Source organism: Danio rerio, chromosome 17 (assembly GCF_052040795.2).
Source record: "Danio rerio strain M-AB ecotype USA chromosome 17, GRCz13ab, whole genome shotgun sequence".
In the NCBI taxonomy this organism is placed as follows: Eukaryota; Metazoa; Chordata; class Actinopteri; order Cypriniformes; family Danionidae; genus Danio; species Danio rerio.
Window position 1 is genome coordinate 25,310,107 of NC_141037.1, and position 23,384 is coordinate 25,333,490.

The following is a 23,384-nucleotide window of genomic DNA, read 5'->3' on the forward strand; positions in this document are numbered from 1 at the left end:
ATACTGCTTTTACAGGTGTGCATGGAAAATGCTGCTTTGAGACAGAAGCTAAAGTCTTTTTTGCGAGAGATCAACTCAGCGCCCTTTATAGGCTCCAGCAGTCCAGACACAAACACTCCACACACAGTCACAAGCAACACAGAGATGATCGTTGTATCACACCACGTGTCTCAGCAGTGTCCAGCAGCTGGCACAAAAGGCAAGAGACACACAATCATATTTCCATTATCTTATGAAGGAAAAGTAAAGCAGCTTTAGCATCTGTATCAGTCGCATTTGATGTGCTTGTTTTTGTGATTTCACAGGAAGTGAGTGTTGCTTCAGTCAGGATGGAGGGTTTCAGCATTCTGAGGAGGGGTTTACTGAGAAATCTCAAACCACAAACGACAGCAACTGTGAACAGCATCTTTATAAACCCCAAAACCTCTACAAACAGCTGTGAGCCTCTGGACTTATGTGCATGAGACTTGGGAGTTTATATTTGACCGTCATTCGACTTATATTGGATGTGCTTGTCTCTGCAGGCGAAGGGAGCACAGTCTGCTGCTGGACGTGATGCTGGTCCTGTACAGGAGAGAGTGGTTTCTGCAAGACGCCATACCGTACGTCAGACGGACACTCAGAAAGTGTGGCCTGAGGCCTGAGGATATAGACTAAACACTGTGAACTTGTGTGTGAGTGAATAAAAGAAGTGAAAGTTGTCCCCAAAATTAAATTCACAGTATATATTAGTCTACAAAGCAAGCTCAAAAGAGCACAAACACACTGTAAAATGATCGTAAAGGTTGTGCATATAGCTTCTGATGTCATACATTCAGTAAATAGCTTTGTGTGGCTGACAGTTCAACGTTAACCTATAATAAGTTGTATAATATTTCCACTAATAACCAAAATGAACAGTTTCCCCTACACTAAGTGTCCTTTATTTATAAAGTAATTTCCAGAGGAGCACGTGCTTATGATTGAACACAGCTGGTCCAGCATTAACTAATACACGATCCACCAATCAGTCAATTCCTAACTCCTAACTGTAAATAACCAGAATCTCTTACCTCAGTATCTTCGTTTTTGATGAATCCCCTCTTCAACCTCTACTCCTCTTTTTTTCTAGACAGGGCAGCATGACGGCCCAGTGGTAAGCACTGTTGCTTCACAGCAAGAACGTCACTGGTTTAGTCCTTATCAGGCCAGCCAATGTTTCTGTGCGGAGTTTACATGTTCTCCCCATGCTTGCGTGGGTCTCCCCTGGGTTCCCCGGTTTCTTTCCACAGTCCAAAGACATGCGACATAGGCGAATTGAACAAACCAAACTGGCATTATAGACAAACTCTAGCCAGTAGTATATTTCCAAAGTAATTCATACTTTGTCACATATAGCAGGGGAGTTCTCAAGAATCACCCGAGCTAAAACTGCCCCCTCACCCTTCAAACGGGAGGGGGATCAAAGGGCTCTGTCCCGGGACAGCATCATGAGCTAGGGGTGAACTCTTGAAATGCTACTAAATAGTGTGTTAGAACTTTTTTTTATTTATTTTTTATTAATTTAAACAATATATATTTTAGACGGTTTTAGTGCTAATGTAAAGATTTTATTGTAATGACAATGTAGAGACTGCAGGCTTCCACTCAATTTATTCATGTTCCATTAATTTAATGTAACACATTTAAATGGATTGAACATAAAACAATTAAGCTGTACCAAAAAATCTCAAGAATTGCATTGTTTCAGCTCATTTTTTTTAGATAAGTAGGTATATTATACTTCAATAATTTGAGTAGCTAAATTATTTTAGATGCTTGTTCAAACTACTTATTTAAAATGAGCTGAATCAACCAATTTAGTTTATTCACCTGTATTGCATGTCTTTGGACTGTGGGGGAAACCAGAGCACCAAGAGGAAACCCACGAGAACACGAGGAGAACATGCAGCTGACTATGTATCTATACAAAATAAATAAATGAACTTGTAGCTGTTGAACTCCTTGCTGTGAGGAGACAGTTTAACCACTGAGCCACCGTGTCACCCTGTTTTATGTTCAATCCACTTTAATTTCTAAATAGAAGTTAACTTAATCGATTTGTGTTGGGACAACATGAAGGAATTAAGTGAAAGCCAGAAAAGTACACGTTTTAAAAATGCTGTCCCAACACAAATCGATTACATTAACTTAAAATTTGGAAATTTAAGTGGATCTAACATCAAACAATTAAGTTGTCCCCCAAGAAAAATTGAAGAATTGTGTTGGTTCAGCTCATCTTTAATAAGTAGTTTGATCAACCAGCCAAAGTTGTGTATGAGTGCATATAAATATGCAATGTGATGCAGAATCGTGTGTTTATGAAAGTAATAACAATGTCAGATTTTATGATTTAATTGTTTCTGATTATTAACAATATATGATGATTGGTTTTTAGTCTGTTTCTGGTCAGTTTCGCACACAAAGCCATGTCCTTCTGTAGTCAGAAGATTTGTAATGTAGTGCATGATTCATAAAGAATACTTTTATTTAAATCTTAAAAGCTTTTGTCTCTATTGCAATTACATGCTACACAATGACCCAAAGAAGGAAAGTCACAACAGTGAGGAAAAACAAGACAGTGAGTAAACTTGACAGAAATTTTTTTTTTTATGTACTATTCCCTTAAGTACTTTTAAACTGATATGTTACTTAGTGTAACTAAAGTAACCCCGCTGTTCATTTAGTTCTAACAAACAATGCCATTGTTTGAGTAATCTCAGTTAATTTAATTCATTAGAGTCCATTTAATATCAGCTGAGACAAATAATGAAGACTATTGAATGAGTGTTTATGCAACAGATTTATAAGTTTAACCGCTACATCATACAGTAACACAAAGAAAACCAAATTGTCTATCTTGATCTATCATTATAGAACTGACGGGAAGTTGTCTGTATTGTAGGTTCTGGTTTAGTTCATGTGTCTCAGTATTTAAACACTGATGTAGTCATTTTTGCAGGTGTTCTGTGGTTCCTGGCAGAAGCTGGTCTTGCGAAGCGGATGAATGTAGGACCAGTCTCGCTCTCTCTCTCGGTTCCTCTTTCTCTCCATCTCCTCCTCTACCTTGTTTTTCCACTTCTTAAAATTGCTGCCACGACGTGATATATCTGTGCTCTTTGGCCCTGAAAATTTCCTATGGTACTCCTCTTCCTCCTTCAGGATGCTTGGGTGCAGTGTGGTGCATCTGTGATTCAGATTAATTGGTTCATATAAATCTGAGTTTGGGGAGCTGGACCTGTATAAAGACCTCGGCACTGGTCTGGCTTTAAACACCGTTTGTTTTGCTCTGGGAGTCATGCTGTTTAGCTCGTCTGCTAGCTTTTTCTCGCGTTTCTTTCGCTCTCTTTCAATGAAGCTAAACGGCAGAGGAGCGGAATGCCTCTGAGCTTGGTTTGATGTGCCGCGGCCTTGATCTTTTTGGCTGCTGGGATTTTTTTGCTGCTGGAGTTTATTTGGGCGCTGATTGATGATCTCGTAGAGGAGTAAGTGAGTGGTGGCAGGAACTGGTTTTGCGCGAAACTTCTTGCCACATTCTTTCAGCTCGTCCAGCTCTTTCTTTAGTCTGTCGTTTTCTAGCTCTATCTCAGAGCGCGTTTTGACGTTGCGCCGCTTCCGATCATCCTCACGAAGCATCATACGGAACGGTTTAGGAATGGTTATTTTGGAGTACCGTCTCTGGTTTTCTGGCAGCTGATTGGCTGCGCTGTGAGATGATTGGTGCAGCATCTTGTGCTCCTCCATTGAGATCTGTTGAGTCTGAAGTAGGAAAAAATATCTAATTATATGTTTGATTTTTGTAGTTTTTCTATTAGTATGATTTCTGAATTGATCTTGTAGTTCAGCCTTTACACTACTATAGTTTGAGATTTTAAGTTAGAATATTAGAATAAAAAAGTCCTTTTTGCAGATATAGGCCTATTGTTTTTAGCAACATGCAATGGATCTACAAACCACTCTAAAAAGTTTTAAGCATTCATGACATGAGCAAAAGTAATGACTACCATGTATTTTTACCATGATTTACAGAATCCACTCAGTCGTTGTAACTATATATACATATATATAATATTATTAATTCCAAACATTTTTATAGCTTTTTATGGACACTCAAAAGTGCTGTACACATTTTTTAGGGAAATCTTTTCATCCATCACCAGTGTGCAGCATCCACCTGGATGGCGCGAACGCAGCCATATTGCACCAGACCACATACGAGCTGATTGGTGGAGAGGAGACAGTAATGAAGCCATTTATTATATGGGGACGGTTAGGAGGCCATATGAGAGCCAGTGGGTAAATTCGGCCATTATTTTTCATAACTACAAAGAGTTGAGATCTCAGTTTAACGTCTCAGCCAAAAGACAGTGCTCACTGAGCAGTATGGAGTCCCCATCAATATACTGCGGTGTTAGGACCCACACAGACCACAGGTTGAGCATCCCCTGCTGGTCTCATCAAAACCACTTTTGGCAGCAACCTAGCTTTACCATGTGATCTCCCATCCAGGTACTGACCAGGCGCAGCCCCGCAGAGAGCTAGCTGCCAGATATCTCAAAAATTCCATCAGGCATATTTTTTTCACAAATAATTTTCAACTAACTTACTAAAAGGATCACAGTGCAGCCCCCAAAAAACTAAATATCTTCTTTTTTCATACTTTATACATTTGTCCCCATCCTTTCAATAAGTTTTACCCACTTGTCAGCAAGATGTTTTTACTCATTAAAAATATGATGCACATATGCTATAAAATATACATAATTATAAACAATTAGAGTGAAAAACTGTTTAAATATAAACACCATCGCACCACTGCATTTTGACTTAAGGATTATGACGATTGACTGGATCATCATGACTATAGTGCAGTCTCTAAATCTTATCTGCATAACCACAAAGAATGAGAAATGCACACTATGGGCTTTATTTTGATGGTCCATGTGCAGAGCGCAAAACGCAGGGCGCAATTGTTTTCTGGGCGTGTCAGAATGCATTTTTGCTAATTTAAGGACGGGAAAATCCTCTTTGCGCTGTGGCGCATGGTCTAAAAGGGTTGAGTTTATTTTCTTAATGAGTTATAGGTGTGTTTTGAGAATAAACCAATCAGAGTCTCATCTCCCATTACCTTTAAGAGCCAGCTGTGTCGCGCCATAAGTGCATTTTGACGTAAAGTAAGTTCACTTTCCCTTTTGCTCTCGTGGATAGGGAAACCTTACTGTACAGACATCAATTAGCCTATGAATAATTAATTTTGTTTGTTAAGCGCAAAGATTTGTTTCAAAACTATTTCTAAATTCAGTTCTAATTTCCAGCAAACGAATAAATGAATAATAATAATAACAAAGTGTGGTCAAAATACAGAGTTATTTCCAAATACACCTGCCATGCCCCATATGGTCAAAAACCATAAAAAACAAATATAAATATGGATATAATAAATAATACTGCTAAAATTAATAACATTATACAAAAGCAAATTGAATGAACTGAAAAAGCCTCCCGAGATGAAGAAAGTAAGGCAGTGGTTTTTAAATTCATGTAGGCTAGAAATTATTATGTTTTGTAATATTTTAATCATTTATATTTATATCCTATATATATCCTTATTATATATATAACCTTAATATATTATATCTTTTTCATATGTAAAGATATTTACGTATTGCTCTACATCTTGTGTGTAGTGTGTAAGCCAGGCGCACTTTGCGCCAGACAATAGACTGACTTTGTTCTGGTCTAAAGATCAGACTATTTACAGTTTCTCAAAATAGCAACGCGCCAAAACACGCCTACTTTTTTAGACCAGAACGCCTATGGGCGCACATTTGAGCGCAAATGCATTTGGTATTTAAACAGTGTGGCGCAACACCACAAAATGACCCTTGCACTGAGCTGAAAGTAGCAAGTAGAAAGTAGCAGGGCCCAAAGACTCACTGTGGTATTTTTAGTGGAAAGGAAACTGACGTATTTCCTATAAATAGTACAAATTACTTGACAAGGCCACTGAATGTCAGAAAAGTTTAGACTGGTAGAGAACAATAAGGTTAATTTTGTTTTACATCTTATTTATGCTCCAAAACAACCATTAGTACATTTGCAACATTGTTTTATGAGCATAAAGAGGATCATTCACCCAAAACTGAAATATCTGTCACTCTCATCCTCAAGTTGTTCATTTTTATATGAAACACACAAATGAGGACATTTAGAAGAATGTTGAAATGATGGTCACTGCTTCACTGAAAAAAAGATTATTCATTTACTCATTTTTTTTAAGGTAAGCGGTTCCAAACAATTTATATGGGCTGATTTTAAACAGATTAAGTTGAACATTACTAAACTTAATTTGGTTGTTTAAATTAAACCCATGTAAATTGTTCGCAAGCACTTACTTTAAAGAAATTTGTAAATCCAATGAATAAATCTTTTTCCGTGCATCTTTGTATAGATTGAAATTACTTGACTTGTGTTCAACAGAAGATCGAAGCTAGAGTTTTAGATTAAACTGAGGATGAGTAAATGATGACGGAAAATACCTTTTTGGGTGAACTATTGCTTTAAGGATTCTTGAACATGATGATAATATAGTTGAGTGAGTTCTTCATGTCAGACTTGCTGATTATCTCACTGACCTTATAGTTGGATTGAGGGCCCTCGTTCTTCAAACGGCCCACTGACACCTTTCTGCCAACCTGGATGAGTTCCATCTGCTCACTAAAAAAAGAAAGTCAAAGGTTAGGATTAATCCTAAAGGGTTCATTGATTTATTTTTAGCCCCAAACAATTATTTATAGGGATTGCTATATCTAAAACAAATTGATAAATTCAAACATCTACTCATAAAAAACAGACTAGTTTAAAGGGATAGTTAGAAATGAACATTTACTCATTATTTACTCACTCTCAAGTGGTTCCAAATCTTTATGAGTTTCTTTCTTCTGTTGAACACAAAAGAAGATATTTTGAATAATGTTGAGAATCTGTAAAAATTGACTTCCATAGTAAGAAAAACAAATGGAAGTCAATGGATACAAGTTTTCAGCTTTCTTCAAAGTATCTTCTCTTGCGTTCAACAGAGCAAAGTAACCCTAATAGGTTTGGAACAAGTAAATAGTGAGTAAATGATTCAGTTGTGGGTGAAGTGAATTATCTATTTAAATTTCAGCTTGGCTTATCTCAATACTGAGTTATTTAGTCATAGACCTCTCTGTATCTTCTCCACTGTGTCTCCAGCTGGTACTGATGGGTCTTTCTCTCTGAGCAGGTCTGATCTGGCTCAGGTAGAGATTCTCCAGCTCCGCCATGTTTCTTAGGTGTTCTTTCTTCAGCTCATCTAGTTTGATGTAGTAATCCTGGTTGGAGAACACAGGTCTCTGCTGATGATGGACTGCATACTGCTTGCCATAGTCAACATCAGAGAGAAAAGGAAAGTCAAAAGCTGATATATTCTGATTGTTGTAATGCTGATCACACTCCTGAGGGAGCAAAAAGAGCAGAACATGAACAATTAACAACACCAGATTAATATATTTAATCCCATAAAAGTGCTGATGGTAGTAGGAAGTTATGATAATGACCAAATTAATGGATCTAAATGAGGAAGCTTATATTTTTAAAATGACCAAAATCTAAGAGCAGCAAAAATGAAAACTAATGTGTTTAAATATTTTTTTTCAATTTGTTATTTGTTGTAAATAATGACAGCAGTTTCAAAATCAGTCTCTGTTTTTTGCAATTATCACAGCATGTTGAATGCAAAATGGGTTAATGAAGATGCAAATACCAGTAAACCGACCACCGCAAACCCTAGTAAACCACATGGCATGAGTAATTTCAGCACTTGCCATCAATTTTGCATATGAATGAGAAACTCCCACACATTCTTGTGAAATAAGGTCAGCTGGCAAACATTTGTCCATATCTTTTAATTCTTTTTAATGTGTCTTCGTATACAGTTTTTCAAAATATTTTTTCTGGATCAGATTGGTCCAGATTTATAAGTCCCATGTTTTGCTATCCAAGATTAACTGAGATATCTTACTTATATTAAAGGAACATTGAGTTGAATCACTGTGGTCCAAATGCTAAATTTCAGAATTACTAAACAATAATTACATTATTGTTTACTATGTCTTAGATGTGACATGCCTCATATAGGATTAAAATATGAAGGAATTTATATATCATCAGTAACCATTAAGTTTGTGATCATTCACTTAAAAATGAAACTTTTTTTATCTTATTAATTTGGTTCAAAAATCAACACTGAATCCACCCCTTTGATGGGATTTTTTTTTTTATCAAATAGTTCCCAATCTGAGTTTTAATAACCCAAAGCGCAGGTCTGATCCAAATCAAATGTAAGATTGGATTATGGTCTGATCGTAATTCAAAATCCCTTTGTTACTTTTGAAAAACTGGGTCCAGGGATGTCAAAACTCAGTCCTGGAGGGCCATTGTCCTACTGAGTTTAGCTCCATCTTGCTTCAAAACACCTACCAGGACGTTTCTATTATATCTAGTAAAATCTTGATTAACTGGTTCATGTGTTTTTGATTAGGGTTGGAGCTAAACTCTCCGGGACACCGGCCCTCCAGGATTGAGTTTGGACACCACTGGTAAACTAATAAATTGGTTGTTTTTACAAACTTAACATCTGGATAAAATTTTTAAATGATTTCAAATTAAATCAGAAAATTGACATCCGAGGTTGTTTTTGTCCATATTTGACCCATATAAAGTTGTAAGAACCCACTATTATAGCATTTTAATGCCAAAAATGTTAGCAAATCTGACCTTAATTTAAATAAATCTTAATTTAAAGTCAGTAGACCTGACTCTAGTTTAAATAGTAAATTAGAATGTTTAATTCATTCATTCATTTTCCTTGAGCTTAGTCCCCTTATTCATTAGGAGTCGCCAAAGCGGAATGAACCGCAACCTTATCCAGCATATGTTTCAAATAGCAGATGCCTTTCTAGCAGCCACCCAGTACCCTCTACAAACTCATTCCCACATTTACATACACTACAGCCATTTAGTTTATTCAATTCACCTATACCATATATCTTTGGACTGTAGGGGAAACCGGAGCACCTGGAGCGAACACAGGGAGAACATGCAAACTCCACACAGAAATGCCAACTGACGCAGCTGGGACTCAAACTAGTGACCTTCTTGCTGTGAGGCGACAGTGCTAACCACTGAGTCATCATGTCACCCAATTTGAATTTTAAAAAAGCTGAAATGTTACATTACACTAATGGTACAGTAGTTGACCCATTATTGTTGGTTTGTTCCAACAGCTTAGGTTTGAGTAAATCTCTGACTTTGTAGACTAAAGAGCTAAAAAAGATTTTTAGTTTTGAACCTCCAGTGTCTGTTATGTTACTGTATCCCATTTCAGTAGTGGTAGTACTAGTGGTTCTACACCTTGTGTCCTCAATCTTTCTCAATGTCCATTTTCAGTGATATTTTGTCCCTTGACACCATGTGACTAAAATATGACAAACTCAGTTTCATGTTTTCTAATTACAGTAGCATATCCTCATTCTTTTCTAAACCAGTCACACATCCTTTAGCCTTGTTTCTGGATCATCTTGCTTTTACAAATAGACGACAGTCCAGAATATTCGATTCTGAACTTATCTTACAATATCTTCATCTGCAGTTTATGTCATTTAAAAGTACTGTTTTCATACTGTACAATTTCACATTCATATTTTACATTGTATAAGTCTAAAGATGCAAGATGCATACCTCTGTGTGGTGAACAATATCATTCAGGGAGCATGAATAATCCTTCTCTTCTCCGAACAGAGCCTGAAGTTCACTGGGCTGCAGTCTCTCTGTACGCAGTATCGCTTTCATTGTCCAGATCTGAAGTACAGCACTGCTTTTCTCCTTCCTTTCTCCTTTCGACTCGCTTTGCTCCTCTCACAGGTATGGCACTGCCACACTAGGTTAGGATGCTTTCTCACACCCAGATGTGCCAATCTCAGTTTATCCCTGTGGATAAACCCTAAAAGGTCACGATTTAGAGCCTGGTGCTTGCTGACCATATGTCCTATATCTTCTTTAAACCCCGATTTACACCTTCAGATGTGATTCAAAGTGAACCATCCCAAATAAGATTTAGAGATTAACAGCACTCTTAATTACAGAGGGAATCCAGCATGTGAAGAGGGTTCAGCTGAAGATGCTCTCGCAGTAAACATGCAGTATTTAAAGTGTCAAAAATGAAACATCTGCTATCATATATTCACCTTTCACTTGTTCAAAATCTATTTGAGTTCCTTTCTTCTGTTGAACACGAAAGAAGATATTTTGAAGAATGCTTGTCGCTCGGACTAATTGACTTCCATGGTAAATATTTTGCCTATGGAAGTCAATGCAGCACCAGCATTCTTCAGAGTATCCTCTTGTGTGTTCAACAGAAGAAAAAACTCATAAAGGTTTAAAATCACATGAGATAAATGATAAACTCATTTTTGGGTGAATTATCCCTTTAAAACATACCAAAATACAGTCCCTGAATTGAGATTGTACACAAACCATTATCAAAGAATGTGCTTCTGCAAAGTGAAGCTGCGATGTCATGTGGAAGTCACACGGTGTTATTAATGTGCTAAAGGTAAATGTTAGGTGAAAGGTGGTGTGTGGTTTAGTGGTGGCTGAAGTGTGCTGGCAATGAAAAACATTGATAGTGTCTTGTCATAAAAAATTGTTGACTTCTAAAGGCAGGTGTAGATGATTCATTCATTAGTTTTCTTTTCGCCTTAGTCCCTTTATTAATCAGTAGTCACCACAGCAAAATGAACCTCCAACTTATCCAGCATATGTTTTTCGCAGCGGATGCTCTTCCAGCTGCAACCCAGTACTGGGAAACACCCATACACTCTTGCATTCACTCTATGGCCAATTTAGTTAATTCAATTTACCTATAGTAAAGGAGTGGCCAACCCTGTTCCTGGAGAGCCACCTTCCTGCAGATTTCAGTTGCAGCCCATATCAAACACACCTGCCTGTAATTATCACGTGTTGTTCAGGTCCTAACTAATTGGTTCAGGTGTGTTTGATATGGGTAGCAACTGAAATCTGCAGGAAGGTGGCTCTCCAGGAACAGGGTTGGCCACCCCTGCTATAGTACATGTCTTTGGACTGTGGGGTAAATCTGAGCACCCAGAAGAAACCCACGCAAGAACGGAGAGAACATGCAAACTCCACACACAAATGCCAACTGACCCAGCCGGGGCTTAATCCAGGGACTTTCTTGCTGTAAGGCGATTGTGCTACCCACTGTGCCGCTCCGGTGTAGATGATAAAATATTAAAAGTAATGTTTTTCTTTGCATTTTCTGAGAAATGATTGAAATAAAAGTCATTGACTTCCATAGTATTTTTTTGTTCTAACTATGGGTGGCTATCAATGGCTGCTTTTTAAACATTCTTCAGAATATCTTCTTTTGTGTTCAACAGAGGACAGAAAATGAACAAAATTTTAGAACCACTTGAGTTTATATTTTGCCATGAGTTAGAATATTTTGCCATGAACTATACCTTTAACATTAAAGAAATTATACAAGATTCAGCACCTCAGTACAATTTTTTTGTTCAATTAAAAGTAAAATGAAAATGAACATATCTTTTACACAGATATTTTAAAAATTAATGGATGTAAATAAATTATGTTGATAAATAATATTTAGATGAATATGTACAGTACATTTCTGCTGCAAGCTTTCCATGACAAAATTTCCCTCGAGTTTCTCTCAATAGTAAAACACACAACAAAATGACAGCAGTGAGAAAACAGCAGTGTAGAAAGCATTTGATCACAGCCATATAGCCATGTTTACATAAGCTCTGCAATTTACCAACATCCGTTGATAATATTTTGTAATTATTTTAATTTAGTAAAAACCGAGTAACTTTAATTTTAAAAATAAGTAAATATTTGCCTTAAAAAAAGCAACAAGTTGACTCTTCTTAATAAAAGGCAATTTTATTTTATGCACATGCACTATCGGTCAAATATTTTGGTCAGTAGGATATTTAAATGTTTTAAAATAAGCTTATCCTGCAAACCAAGGATGCATTTATTTCAATTGATTAAAATATTGAGATGTTATTGCACTATAAGATAACTGTTCAAAAGTAGTTTATCATTTATTTTAATCATTTATTCCAATGATTTTAACGAGGAATTTTCAGCTTTATTACTCTAGTCTTTGGAGTTACATTATCCTTATTATTTTTATTATTATTTTTATTATTATATTATAATTTTATTAATAATGTAATAGTAATAAAAGCAGTAATGACTGGAGTAATAATTTAATTTAAAAATACATACGATAAGAAAGCAGTTATTTAAAATTTTTATAAATATTTAACAGTTTTTTTTTTTACATTTAATAAATGTCGCCTTGATGAACAGAACAATTTTCTTAAAATAAATAAATAAATAAATGACCCCAAACTTTTGACGGGTAGTGTAGTTCATTTAGTTAATCAGGTTAACTCACATTTTCTAATAAAGTCAACTAATAATTTGTTCCAGTGTAGGTTCTTGACATTTAAAACCTAAGAAGTTGGTGGAAGTCAAGTGTTTTAATTTAGTCACAAGCTGTTCACACCTTGGCTATAAAAGGTGACTATTACGAAACTATTCTCATATATACTGTGACTCTGTTAAGACTGGGTTCTGGTTGAGATTCTCATGGTAAAGATTTAATCTCACTTGAATCTTTATTTCTCACAGTTGCAACATTTAGTAAGACTGCAAGTTCACTTCTCCTCATTTTGGCTTGAGCCTTTTCAAATTGACTTTCCCAAAATTGCATTATTTCTTGTAAATCAACTTCTTCTTTCTTTGTGTTTCACAATTGCAGCATACATTGACTTTAAATCTGCTTTTCTTTCATTTTGTTTCACAATTTCGCAACTATATCATAATGGTGGCTTTTTATCTTACAACATGACCTGATTTTTCTTAACTCTAAACTCTCAGTTACTGGTATAACCCTGTGGCGCCCATATGAAACTCTGCCTATAGCGCTTGTATGTGTTTGTTGGTGCTGGTCAAATCTGTGGTTAATCAGTTTAATGCAGGAACCAGTGTTCACACTCCTACAGCTAAAAGACACTGACAGGCTGACACCTCAATCTGTCAATCCATCTGCCACCACAATTGATGCAAACACAAGCACACGTCAACCTACATTCCGGCCTACTTCTGAAACCTTGACATTTTATATCTCAAATATGTTAAAGCAAATTATTTAGTAAACACTCAGTCAACTTTTTAAAAAATGTTTCACCTGTTTACTCTTTTTTTGTTTGTTTTATTTATATACACTACCTGACAAAAGTCTTGTTGCCTATCCAAGTTTTAGGAACAACAAATAATAACTTGTCTTCAAGTTGATCATTTGGTATCAGAAGTGGCTTATATGAAAGACAAAGGCCTTTAGATTATACTTATTTTACTAAAATAGAATATGATCATGTCTTTATTTTTAATTATTTAATTAGGACAGTAAGGCCTGAGTGTGCTTCGACAAAAGTCTTGTCACTTAACAAAAAAAGGTACAGTATAGCATATAATGTTATGGTGCAGTGGAAAAATAATTAATATTGTGTATGACTCCCAGAGGACTACATCCATACATCTCTGCAGTGACTCATCATTCATTTTCTTTTTGGCTCAGTCCCTTTAATAATCCGAGGCTGCCACAGTGGAATGAACCACCAACTTACCCAACAGGTTTTTACGCAGCGGATGCCTTTCCAGCCACAACCCATCTCTGGGAAACATCCACACACTCTCATTCACACATACACACTCATACACTACGCAATTCACCTGTACCCCATGTCTTTGGACTGTGGGGGAAACCGGACCACCCAGAGGAAACCCACGCGAATGCAGAGTGAACATCCACACACATAGCCAACTGAGCTGAGGCTCGAACCAGCGACCTTGTTGCTGAGGCGACAGCAGTCCCTACTGCGGCGCCATATGTATATTTATATATCTATTATTTTAATTCTTAACATTATTATTTAAAATACATATCAGAGTGAAATATTTATCAGTATTAAAAGACTGACACCCCCCCCCCATACCCCCCTGTAATTTGGACCCTGCTCTTCATTTAACGTTATATTATATGTTTTATCATGTATAATAGATCTTAGCTAAGAAAATCAAGAATATTAGGTCAACTTGTTTTTTTATTCTTGAGATCAAAGATAAAACTGGACTGTCAGACTGAGCAGCTCTCGAATGTCAGCATTTCATACTGTCCACATGGTGGCAATGTTGTTCTGACAGCGATAAAAACAGAAATCACGACTTAACTGCTGAAGTTGGATAAACTAGGCAAGAGAAGAAAAAACATCATCATTTTAGGTTTTGTAAGGCTTCATTGTGAAACACTTCAATGTGTTGAACTGCTCAACATGTCAGTTATTACGTTACACGTTCAGGAAGTGATCAAATCTTCCGCTAAAGTCTCATTTGGTCATCGCTGCGGGTATTTATTGCGTCGCTACACACGTGCAATTCTCATGAAGGAAACCATGTGATAGTAAGTCTGAAATTCGGTTGTTTTATTTGAGCTTCGTTCCTCTTTCTGCACTTCCTCAAATACATTTGTCAAATTATAGTTGCGTGACCTCGATAGTTTCCTCATAGCATCCAGTGTCCTCATACGAGTGTGTTAGAAAGCTTTCCAGTGGAGGTCAGACAGTCCTGAGTACATTAGTCAATGATTTGCTGCAGGCTTCTCTCGAGGTCAGCGCTGAATAACGGAAAGTTACGGAATGTGTTGTTGATAGGCTTGTGCGACTGAAAAAGTACAGACACAAATAACGCTCAGGTCTGGTACCGTGATGACGTCAGTCCGGGTGGAGAGGCACCGTTAAGTCACGCGTGCTCTTGGACCAGACTGAGATTTTCTTGTTCTGGTGTGGGTATGAAAGGGCTCTGTGTTCTGTAAAGGGACAGTTTGTGTAAACAGGTCTTGCTCCCGCCAAACGTGTGAATGTGTGTGGTTTTTCTTGGATGTGTGTTTGTGAGTGGCAAGATCTCGTCTCCGATATGAGTATTTGAGGTGGGAAATGACTGAAAGGTCACTTTCTTTGGGTATTTGGAAAATGCGTGTTTGGTAAATGATATTTGTTGTGTTCTGTCTGTCTTCGTTTTTCCATTTAGAGCATTTTCTTTCTTTTTTTAATGAATTGAGTTGGGTGACATGAAGTGTGTTCGGTGGGTAGCACTGTTACCTAACTGCAAGAATGTCGCTGGTTGTCCCGTCAGTTGAGATTTCAGTCTGCATGTTCTCATTTTGTTTGCGTGGGTGTCCTCTGGGTGCTCCGGTTTCCCCCACAGTCCAAAGACATGAGCAATAGGTGAATTTAATAAACTAAATTGGCCGTAGTGTATGTGTGTGAATGAGTGTGTATGGGTGTTTCCCCATTGTTGGGTTGCAGCTAGAAGGGCATCCGCTGTGTAAAACATGTGCTGGATAAGTTGGCGGTTAATTGCTGTGGTGACTCCTGATATGACTCTCTGAAATGAATGAATATTCATTATTAATATTGTGGACACTTCAATATGCGTGAAGAATTATTTATTATTTAATCTTTCAGGGTATTTTTTAAATATTCACGCTGCATTTACAGTGTTGTTCATAACAGCATACTTGGATTATTGACTGAAAAAATCTGTGACTTTACAGGGCCATTGCACATGTGCAATAAAGCCCCACTTAGTTAACTTTAGTTTGATACACACACAAACACACACATGCAATAATAATAACAGCAATAGCAAGTTATCGATGTTTATCATATTGATGCTTTAAATGACAAATATGGCATTATATTGATAATTTAAAAAATGGCTATTTTAAAAAGGGCACCTTTTTGAAGGAAGATATCCACAAGATTTCAATTGACATTTACTACATAAATGAAATAATTTTCTATAAAATTTTTCAAGCTATGCCATTATTTTTACCATTATGATTTACAGTACATAAGGAATACATACTTACTCCCAGGGCCGTTTATTTTGAAGTTGATATTTAGCCACACCATATTGGTGTTTCGTAACATCTAATTCTTACAAGGTTGGTCGTTAGCCCAACACTCTACCCCCAACTTGGAGGGCCAGGACATACACACAAACCCTCTGGACAATTTAGCTTACCCAATTCACCTGTACCGCATGTCTTTGAACTTGTAGGGGAAACTAGAGCACCCGGAGGAAACCCATGTGAATACGAGGAGAACATGCAAACTCAACACAGATATGCCTACTGACCCAGCTAAGGCTTGAACCAGCGACCTTCTTGCTGTGAGGCAACAACCCTAACCACTGGGCCACCGTGCCACCATGCAGCTAATAAAACCATTTACCTTTACCTGAAATACTTTACAGGTGGGTGCAGATCCAGACTGTAGTCCAAACTTTTGGAAGCGCTTCCACAGAAGATCACAGATTTATTTTTAGCAGGTGTTGATGCAAATAAGACAAATGTATATTACTATGCATATTGAATAGCTCTTATCATTATAGATATCCCGGCAGATAACCGCAGCTAGCTCTCTGCAACTCTTACATGGTCACCCACTCAATCTAAGCAGGGCTGCGCCTGGTCAGTATCTGGATGGGAGGCCACATGGGAAAGCTGGGTTGCTGCCGGAAGTGGTGTTGGTGAGACCAGCAGGGGGCGCTCAACCTGGTGTCTGTATGGGTCCTAATGCCCCAGTATATTCATGAGTATCATTAGGATGAGACATTATACTCCTCAGTGAGCGTCGTCATTCGGATGAGACTCTCTGTGGTCATTACAAATTCCAGGATGTCCTTTGAAAAATTAGTCCACTGGCCTCTGTTCATCATGACCTCCTAACCATTCTCATATCATAATTTGTCTACTCTCCACCAATCAGCTGGTGTGTGGTCTGGCGCAATATGGCTGCCGCTGCATCCTCCAGCTGCACACTGGATGAGGAGATCCCCATTTTGCAAAGTGCTTTGAATAGTCCAACCAATAGAAAGTGTTCCTCAAGTATAGTTGACGAAGAGTAAAGACCAATCAGTGGCTGTTCTAAAGCAAGAGTGAGCTTAGACTAAAAATGCACAGCCAAAAGATTAGCCCTCATATTTATAACCACTGCTTGCTTTAAACGGATAAGAGAAGTTGTGTGGTTCCTATTGTAGTGAAAAAAAAAAGATTGGTATCTCGCAAAAGCACTTCAGTACAAGGTGAAATTGATTTACTGTGCCAATAAAAAACACAGTCCACAGTGAAGAATATGAGCATTTCCAGCGTTATGGGTGTGACATTTGTATTAAAAACTTAACATAAATTTACAGAGAAAGTTTATGTTAACATTATATCTTTATGTACACTTTCCAAAACAACCAACCACTGAGTTATGGGATCAGAAAAATATCAATCTGTAAACATTTTTCTATATTTTAAATGAGGAAAATAAACATGCGTTATGCATGTGACCAAAGAAGCTCACAGTGTACAACATACTTTGAAGAAATTCTGTGAATTAAACTGCACAACCCAAAAGCAATAATGCAGAGCGGCTGTCTGTAGAATAAACATGATAGATTTTATTTGACATTTATGCATTTATGAGCAATAATCACATCTTTGTTATGGATGTGACAGATGTGAAATTGGCACTTGTGTGGCTTTGGTAAATCAAATATAATTGTTTAAAAACATCAACAGTTTTTTTTTGTATTTCTAAGGTACTGTAAAATACAAGACTACACAAAAAAACTTAGAAAGGGTTTAGCTATTTTAGTGAAAACTTTGACTTTATTCATAGAAAGATTGGCATTTGCATGCTATTACTCATATTTATGCAGGTGCACAAAAAAACTAAATCCAGAATACAACTAAAACTAAGACTAATAAGAAACAACTAAAACTAAAAATACAACAAATTATATAAAAAACTATAACAACTAAAAATTATACAATATCTAACATATAATATAAAATTATATAATATCTAACAACTTAAAATTATGCTCAAAAAACTAAATATACAAAATCAAAAGGGTGTTAGCTTGAGATATCACAGTAACACTCACCAAATGTATATACTTTTATCTATTCTATCTATATATCTCCATTTATTTATACCTTCACATGAAGAAAAACCTTTAGTGTCTCATTTGCCGGGGTAAACGGGCTGTCAGTAAGAGTTGCTGTTATATAGCCTCACAGATGCTTTAAACGTGCGTTTTCTGTTGTGATGAAGATACCATAATTTCATATCTGTAAGAGTATTCAGATGTTTTTACTGCAGACTAAAAAGCCTGTGAAATGACTGTAATGACTATTGTAATTTCCTCGTTTTATCGACATTTAGATTATTTCTGTGGAAAACGATACTTATGAAAATGAAAACGAGTTTTGAGGCTACTGTAATTTCCCCTTTAGCCACAGAAGAGCGCGCTCACACACACACACACACACTGCTCATCTTGTACGCATAAGTTTTAACAATAATGTTTCCGGTACACTCCACAAAAAAAACACAACAAGAGCAGCAGTTTATTCTGCAAGATCAAAGACAAAGAACGTGTGCCCAGGTACATCTTGAAACACACACACACACACACACACACACACACACACACACACACAGAGACCGATGTTAAATCAGTTATCAGTATATTGTGGGAATTAACTGGCACACTATTAATATTGTGGGCAGTTAAAAATGCTCTGAACTGTTAATATTATTAATTATTATTAATACTTTTATTATTAATAATATTTTTATTACTGTTATTATTATTATTAACTGTTGTTATTATTATTACTTTTATTATTATTATTACTATTATTATTAACTGTTATTATTATTATTAATAACTGTTATTATTATTACTATTGTTATTAACTGTTATTATTACAATTACTATTAATAATACTATTATTGTTAACTGTTATTATTACTATTGTTATTATTACTTATTATTAATAACTGTTATTATTATTATTATTATTATTACTGTTATTATTACCCGTTATTGTTATTACTTTTATTATTATTATTACTATTATTATTAACTGTTGTTATTATTATTAATAATAACTGTTATTTTATTACTATTGTTATTAACTGTTATTATTATTATTACTATTAATAATACTATTATTGTTAACTGTTATTATTACTATTGTTATTATTACTTATTATTAATAACTGTTATCATTATTATTATTATTACTATTATTATTGTTATTACTGTTATTATTATTAACCATTATTGTTATTACTTTTATTATTATTATCACTATTATTATTAACTGTTATTATTAACAAAACTACATTAAACATTAAAGTTTTTCCTAATAATTTGCAAATGGGGTAAGCAAAATATCTTTTGACATGTTTTTTTGTAGGAAAAATTCACTTGTTTTTGGATTATAGTTTTCTAAAACAAGACAATATTTTTTGCTTGTCTAGAAAATGCTTCTTGATTTAAGAATTTTTAAATATTTAGACTAGAAACAAGATAAAAAAATGTAGGAAAAATATTAAGAAAATCCTTTTTTGCAGTGTTGATGTGAAAAATAAATATTTTCTTTTGAATTTAAATAACCTTTCCCACTATAAAGACCCTTTTGTGGAATGAAAAGATTCCATGTATACTGTATTTTCATCAAAAAGTCTCTTCTCATGCTTTGACTTATTGCTTATGGAAACTGACTTCACATAATTGTGTAACTGAGTTCTTGGGTAATTTTGTCCGTTTTCTCTAAGAACACAGGCTTCCTTTATTTTCCAGATTTAATCAGCGCTCTAGATCTCAACGGGACCTTCTCTTTTCTCCTCTCTCTTTCTCTCCTTGATAATTTCCATGCTGCTTCATTTTCTAAAGATTGTTCTGGCAGAAGCGGAAACAAGCCAAGCCTGTATTCTCTTTGTGCAATTCTTGTCTACTTCTCTCCAGAATCCATCCATTGGAGATAGTTTGCACTCTGACCTTCAGGTGTGTGTAGTTTAGACACTGTTGCTTCCATAAATAGTGCCCTGCAACACTGTCTTTCAGGGTATCTTGTGTAGCAAGCACTCAAGAACAAATCTACACACAAGTCAAGCCTGGTCAAGAGCCTGTGAAGTGTTTTCAGCTGGCTGAGAGTGAGATCAAGGCCTGAAGACTTTTGCCTTTTATAGCTGGAGAGAGGAGCCTGGACAAAGTAAACAGTGAGTATGCTACTCTTTCCTCTTCCTCTCTCTCTCTCTCTCTCTCTCTCTCTCTCTCTCTCTCTCTTTGTCTAAGGAACATTAGGAATCTTTCCAGAGCTTTGTTTACATGCCTGCCTGAAGTTAAAAGGGCATCTGTTTATGTGTTCAATCTCTTTTTCCAGTATAGAGGTTTTGTATTGTGTAGGAGAGGAGATGGGAGGCACAATCATTCATCTTTAATGGCCCTGTTTATGCCTGTTATTAGGATTAGGGTTGGGTCTCAAATTACAATGCAGATTTGAAGACTTTATTTTGGTGGCTTCTAAATGTCTCAGCTGTCGATTGAAATCCGAGATATAGAAGATTGCTAACTTGCTTCTAGGGCTGCACTATTGATAAAGGCATGTTTCATTCACATTTTGTCAGTAAAAGTGGTTCTATAATCTCCAGCAAGTGGTAGTAAATCTACAGCATGTGGTTTCAGTCATAGCTCAATTCAATTCATCTTTATTTCTATAGCGCTTTTATGATGTAGATTCAATTCAGCTTAACATAGAAGATTATAGTAAATTGAAACTGTCAGTCCAGTTGAAGTTCAGTTTAGTTCAGATCAGTGTGGTTTAAATTTCACTGCTGAAAGTCCAAAAAATGAAGAGCAAATCCATCAATGTGCAGCTTCACAAGTCCTAAACAATGCAGACCAGTGGCGACCTCGGCAAGGAACAAAACTTTACCAATTGACAAAAGTGAAGGAAAAAAAAACCTAGAGAAAAACCAGGCTCAGTTGGGCACGAACATTTATCCTCTGGCCAAACTTCTTGTGCAGAGCTGCAGTCTAGGTGCCAGAGGCTGGAGAACGCTGGACGTCCATTGTGGAGAAACTGCAGGTGTGAGGAGGTCACCGGCTGGTGTACAGGCTGGTCCTTTAGGATCATTGCAAAGACTCGTCTGTCACTGGGGTCTTACAGGAATCAGTTTTATGCCCACCACTCCTCCATGACCACTACAGCAGCTGCTCAGAATACGGCCTGGTCCAGGATTATGGAAACCTCGGGAATAATAGAAACAGATTAACATAAGTGCAGATGCCGTTCAAATTATAATGTCTTTTGGGAAGTGTTCCCGGCTCCGGTTGCCCTAATTAATATAGCACAACTAGACTTTAAATGATTTGGATTTCAAAAGCATTTGTGTTTTATGTGTATGCTAATGTAAAGAGATGTGTCTTTAATCTAGTTTGCTGACAGAGTGTGTCTGACTCCCAAACTGTGCTAGGATGTCTGTTCCAGAGTTTAGATGTCAGATATGAGAAAGATCTACTGCCTTGTAACGGTTTGTGGTGGGGAGAAGGAACGAGGACTCAATTGCAGAAATAATAGTTATTTATTTATAGTAAAATAAAATAAAAGGCAAAACAAACAACCCCAAGGGGGAAAACATTAATGGAATAAATAAACAAATAAGACTGGGCAGGCTGGCAAGGATCAGGCTGAAACACAGCGGTCTAGGTCAATCAGGACAAGGCAACATATGACGAAAAACTAGCACAGGACAGCAGACATGAGAAGATTTTAAGCAGAAATAAATTGACACACAAACAGGTGAAACTAATAAACTAATAATGGGTTAACAAGGAGGGTGGGACTAGACAATAGACAGGAGAGCACATGACACAAAGACAACAAACTATGTGCTCATGTAAAACGAGACTAGAACACGCAGCCAATGAGAGAACTCATTAACCGCGTGTTTATATGACAACACAAGCACGCGGTGCATGTAAACAAGCATCACGTGCTAAACACAACACCAACAGAAGACTGAACGCGAGAGATGAGTGCACGATGAATGAAATGACCCACAGTGTACTCACACACGCATGTTTCATCCCAGCGCCAACCGAAACCGAAACAAACTAGAGCTAGTGTCCAGACTCTGCCACCAAAACAAGAATTTACAAGACCAGATTGGCAGAACCCTGACATGCCTACAGTTGATTTAGATATTCTGGGAATAATCAATTGTCCAGAATTTATTGAGCAGAGAGGACGTGAGGGGCTATAATACACCACGAGCTCCCTCAAATACTGGAGAGCTAAGCCGTTCAGGGCTTTGTAGGTAGTCAATAAAATTTTAAAATGTATACAATATTTAATACCTAAATCCCTCCATTTTGAGGCCCACTGCAATGTGACGTAGGATTGCCGTTTTCTTGCCCACCGATTTGATTGACAGTGGCATAATAACATGTCTTTATAGAAATGCGTATAATCATATCCACAAGACAGGACATTTGCAAAGCATTAAAACAATTAAAAGATCTTTAGAGCTCTTTGTGATCATCATTTATCATCAAATGTGATCAAAAATGAGTTTTACAAGTTTAAAATGTTTTTAAAACATGGCATGTTTGTAATAAAGACAGTAAAATCGCTATGTAATTCATCATCACAGCTGCATAGTGTCAGTAAAATTATGAAAAGAAGGCGATTTTATCACAGTTTGTGGACATTAAATCAGTGTGTGCATGCACGCGAGCGATCTTTATAATGACATTGTGTGTGACTCATCATTGCAGAAAGGCTTGAACTAACTCCAAAACAAATACAATCGTTGGGAAAGTTCTTACCTTTGTAAGAGAGAACTGCTTCATTCTTGTCTGTCACTGTGCTGTTTGTCTATGTGTAGGCTATTTTTCTGACACACACGTGGACATGTTGGGTAGGGAGAACCAGCTCATTTGCATTAAATGCACAAGCAACAAAAACAGCTACAATGTTATAACAGTTAAAATTTTCCAGATTTAAAAAAGTATAATAAATTATCTGATAGGTATTTTGAGCTGAAACTTCACAGACACATTCTGGAGACACAAAAGACTTCTCTTCAATCTTAATAAAGGTTTAAAAATTGGTGTCCTTTATGCCGAGTTCAGACTGCATGATTTTAGCCCCGATTTTGACTCGACAGGTTTTGAGAAATCGCCAACAAATGCCTGAAATCACGGGCAAATCGGTGCTCATACACGTGATTGACAATATAACAGTATGAACTATCAATATTTATAAGGAACCAATGCAATAAAGAACTGGAGTAATACGGTCATATTTCTTTGTTCTA

The 23,384-nt window shown here is 36.5% G+C and overlaps 2 protein-coding genes across 4 annotated transcripts in view; one reads left to right on the forward strand and one right to left on the reverse strand.

Moving 5' to 3' along the window:
• si:ch211-63b16.4 overlaps window positions 1-2,513 on the forward strand; it is a 24,564-nt gene extending 22,051 nt beyond the window's left edge. For both annotated transcript variants that reach the window (XM_087290483.1, XM_087290484.1), the window contains 3 exons: window positions 16-199; window positions 306-438; window positions 525-2,513. In XM_087290483.1, the coding sequence (XP_087146609.1) occupies window positions 16-199; window positions 306-438; window positions 525-657 (450 nt within the window). In that variant the 3' untranslated portion in view covers window positions 658-2,513. The remainder of the gene's footprint in view (window positions 1-15; window positions 200-305; window positions 439-524) is intronic.
• Window positions 1,615-10,114, reverse strand: LOC141378567 (protein FAM161A). 2 transcript variants are annotated; one of them, XM_087290504.1, is made up of 4 exons: window positions 9,781-10,114; window positions 7,225-7,496; window positions 6,654-6,735; window positions 1,615-3,777 (listed from the first exon to the last, which is right to left on the reverse strand). In XM_087290504.1, exons 1-4 carry the CDS (start codon window positions 9,889-9,891, stop codon window positions 2,953-2,955), a joined length of 1,290 nt encoding a protein of 429 aa, XP_087146630.1. In that variant the 5' UTR covers window positions 9,892-10,114; the 3' UTR covers window positions 1,615-2,952. The 2 variants fall into 2 exon arrangements, with proteins under 2 accessions (XP_087146630.1, XP_087146631.1); XM_087290505.1 differs by having other exon boundaries at window positions 1,618-3,777; window positions 7,225-7,415; window positions 9,781-10,107.
• Between the last annotated feature and the right edge of the window lie 13,270 nt (window positions 10,115-23,384).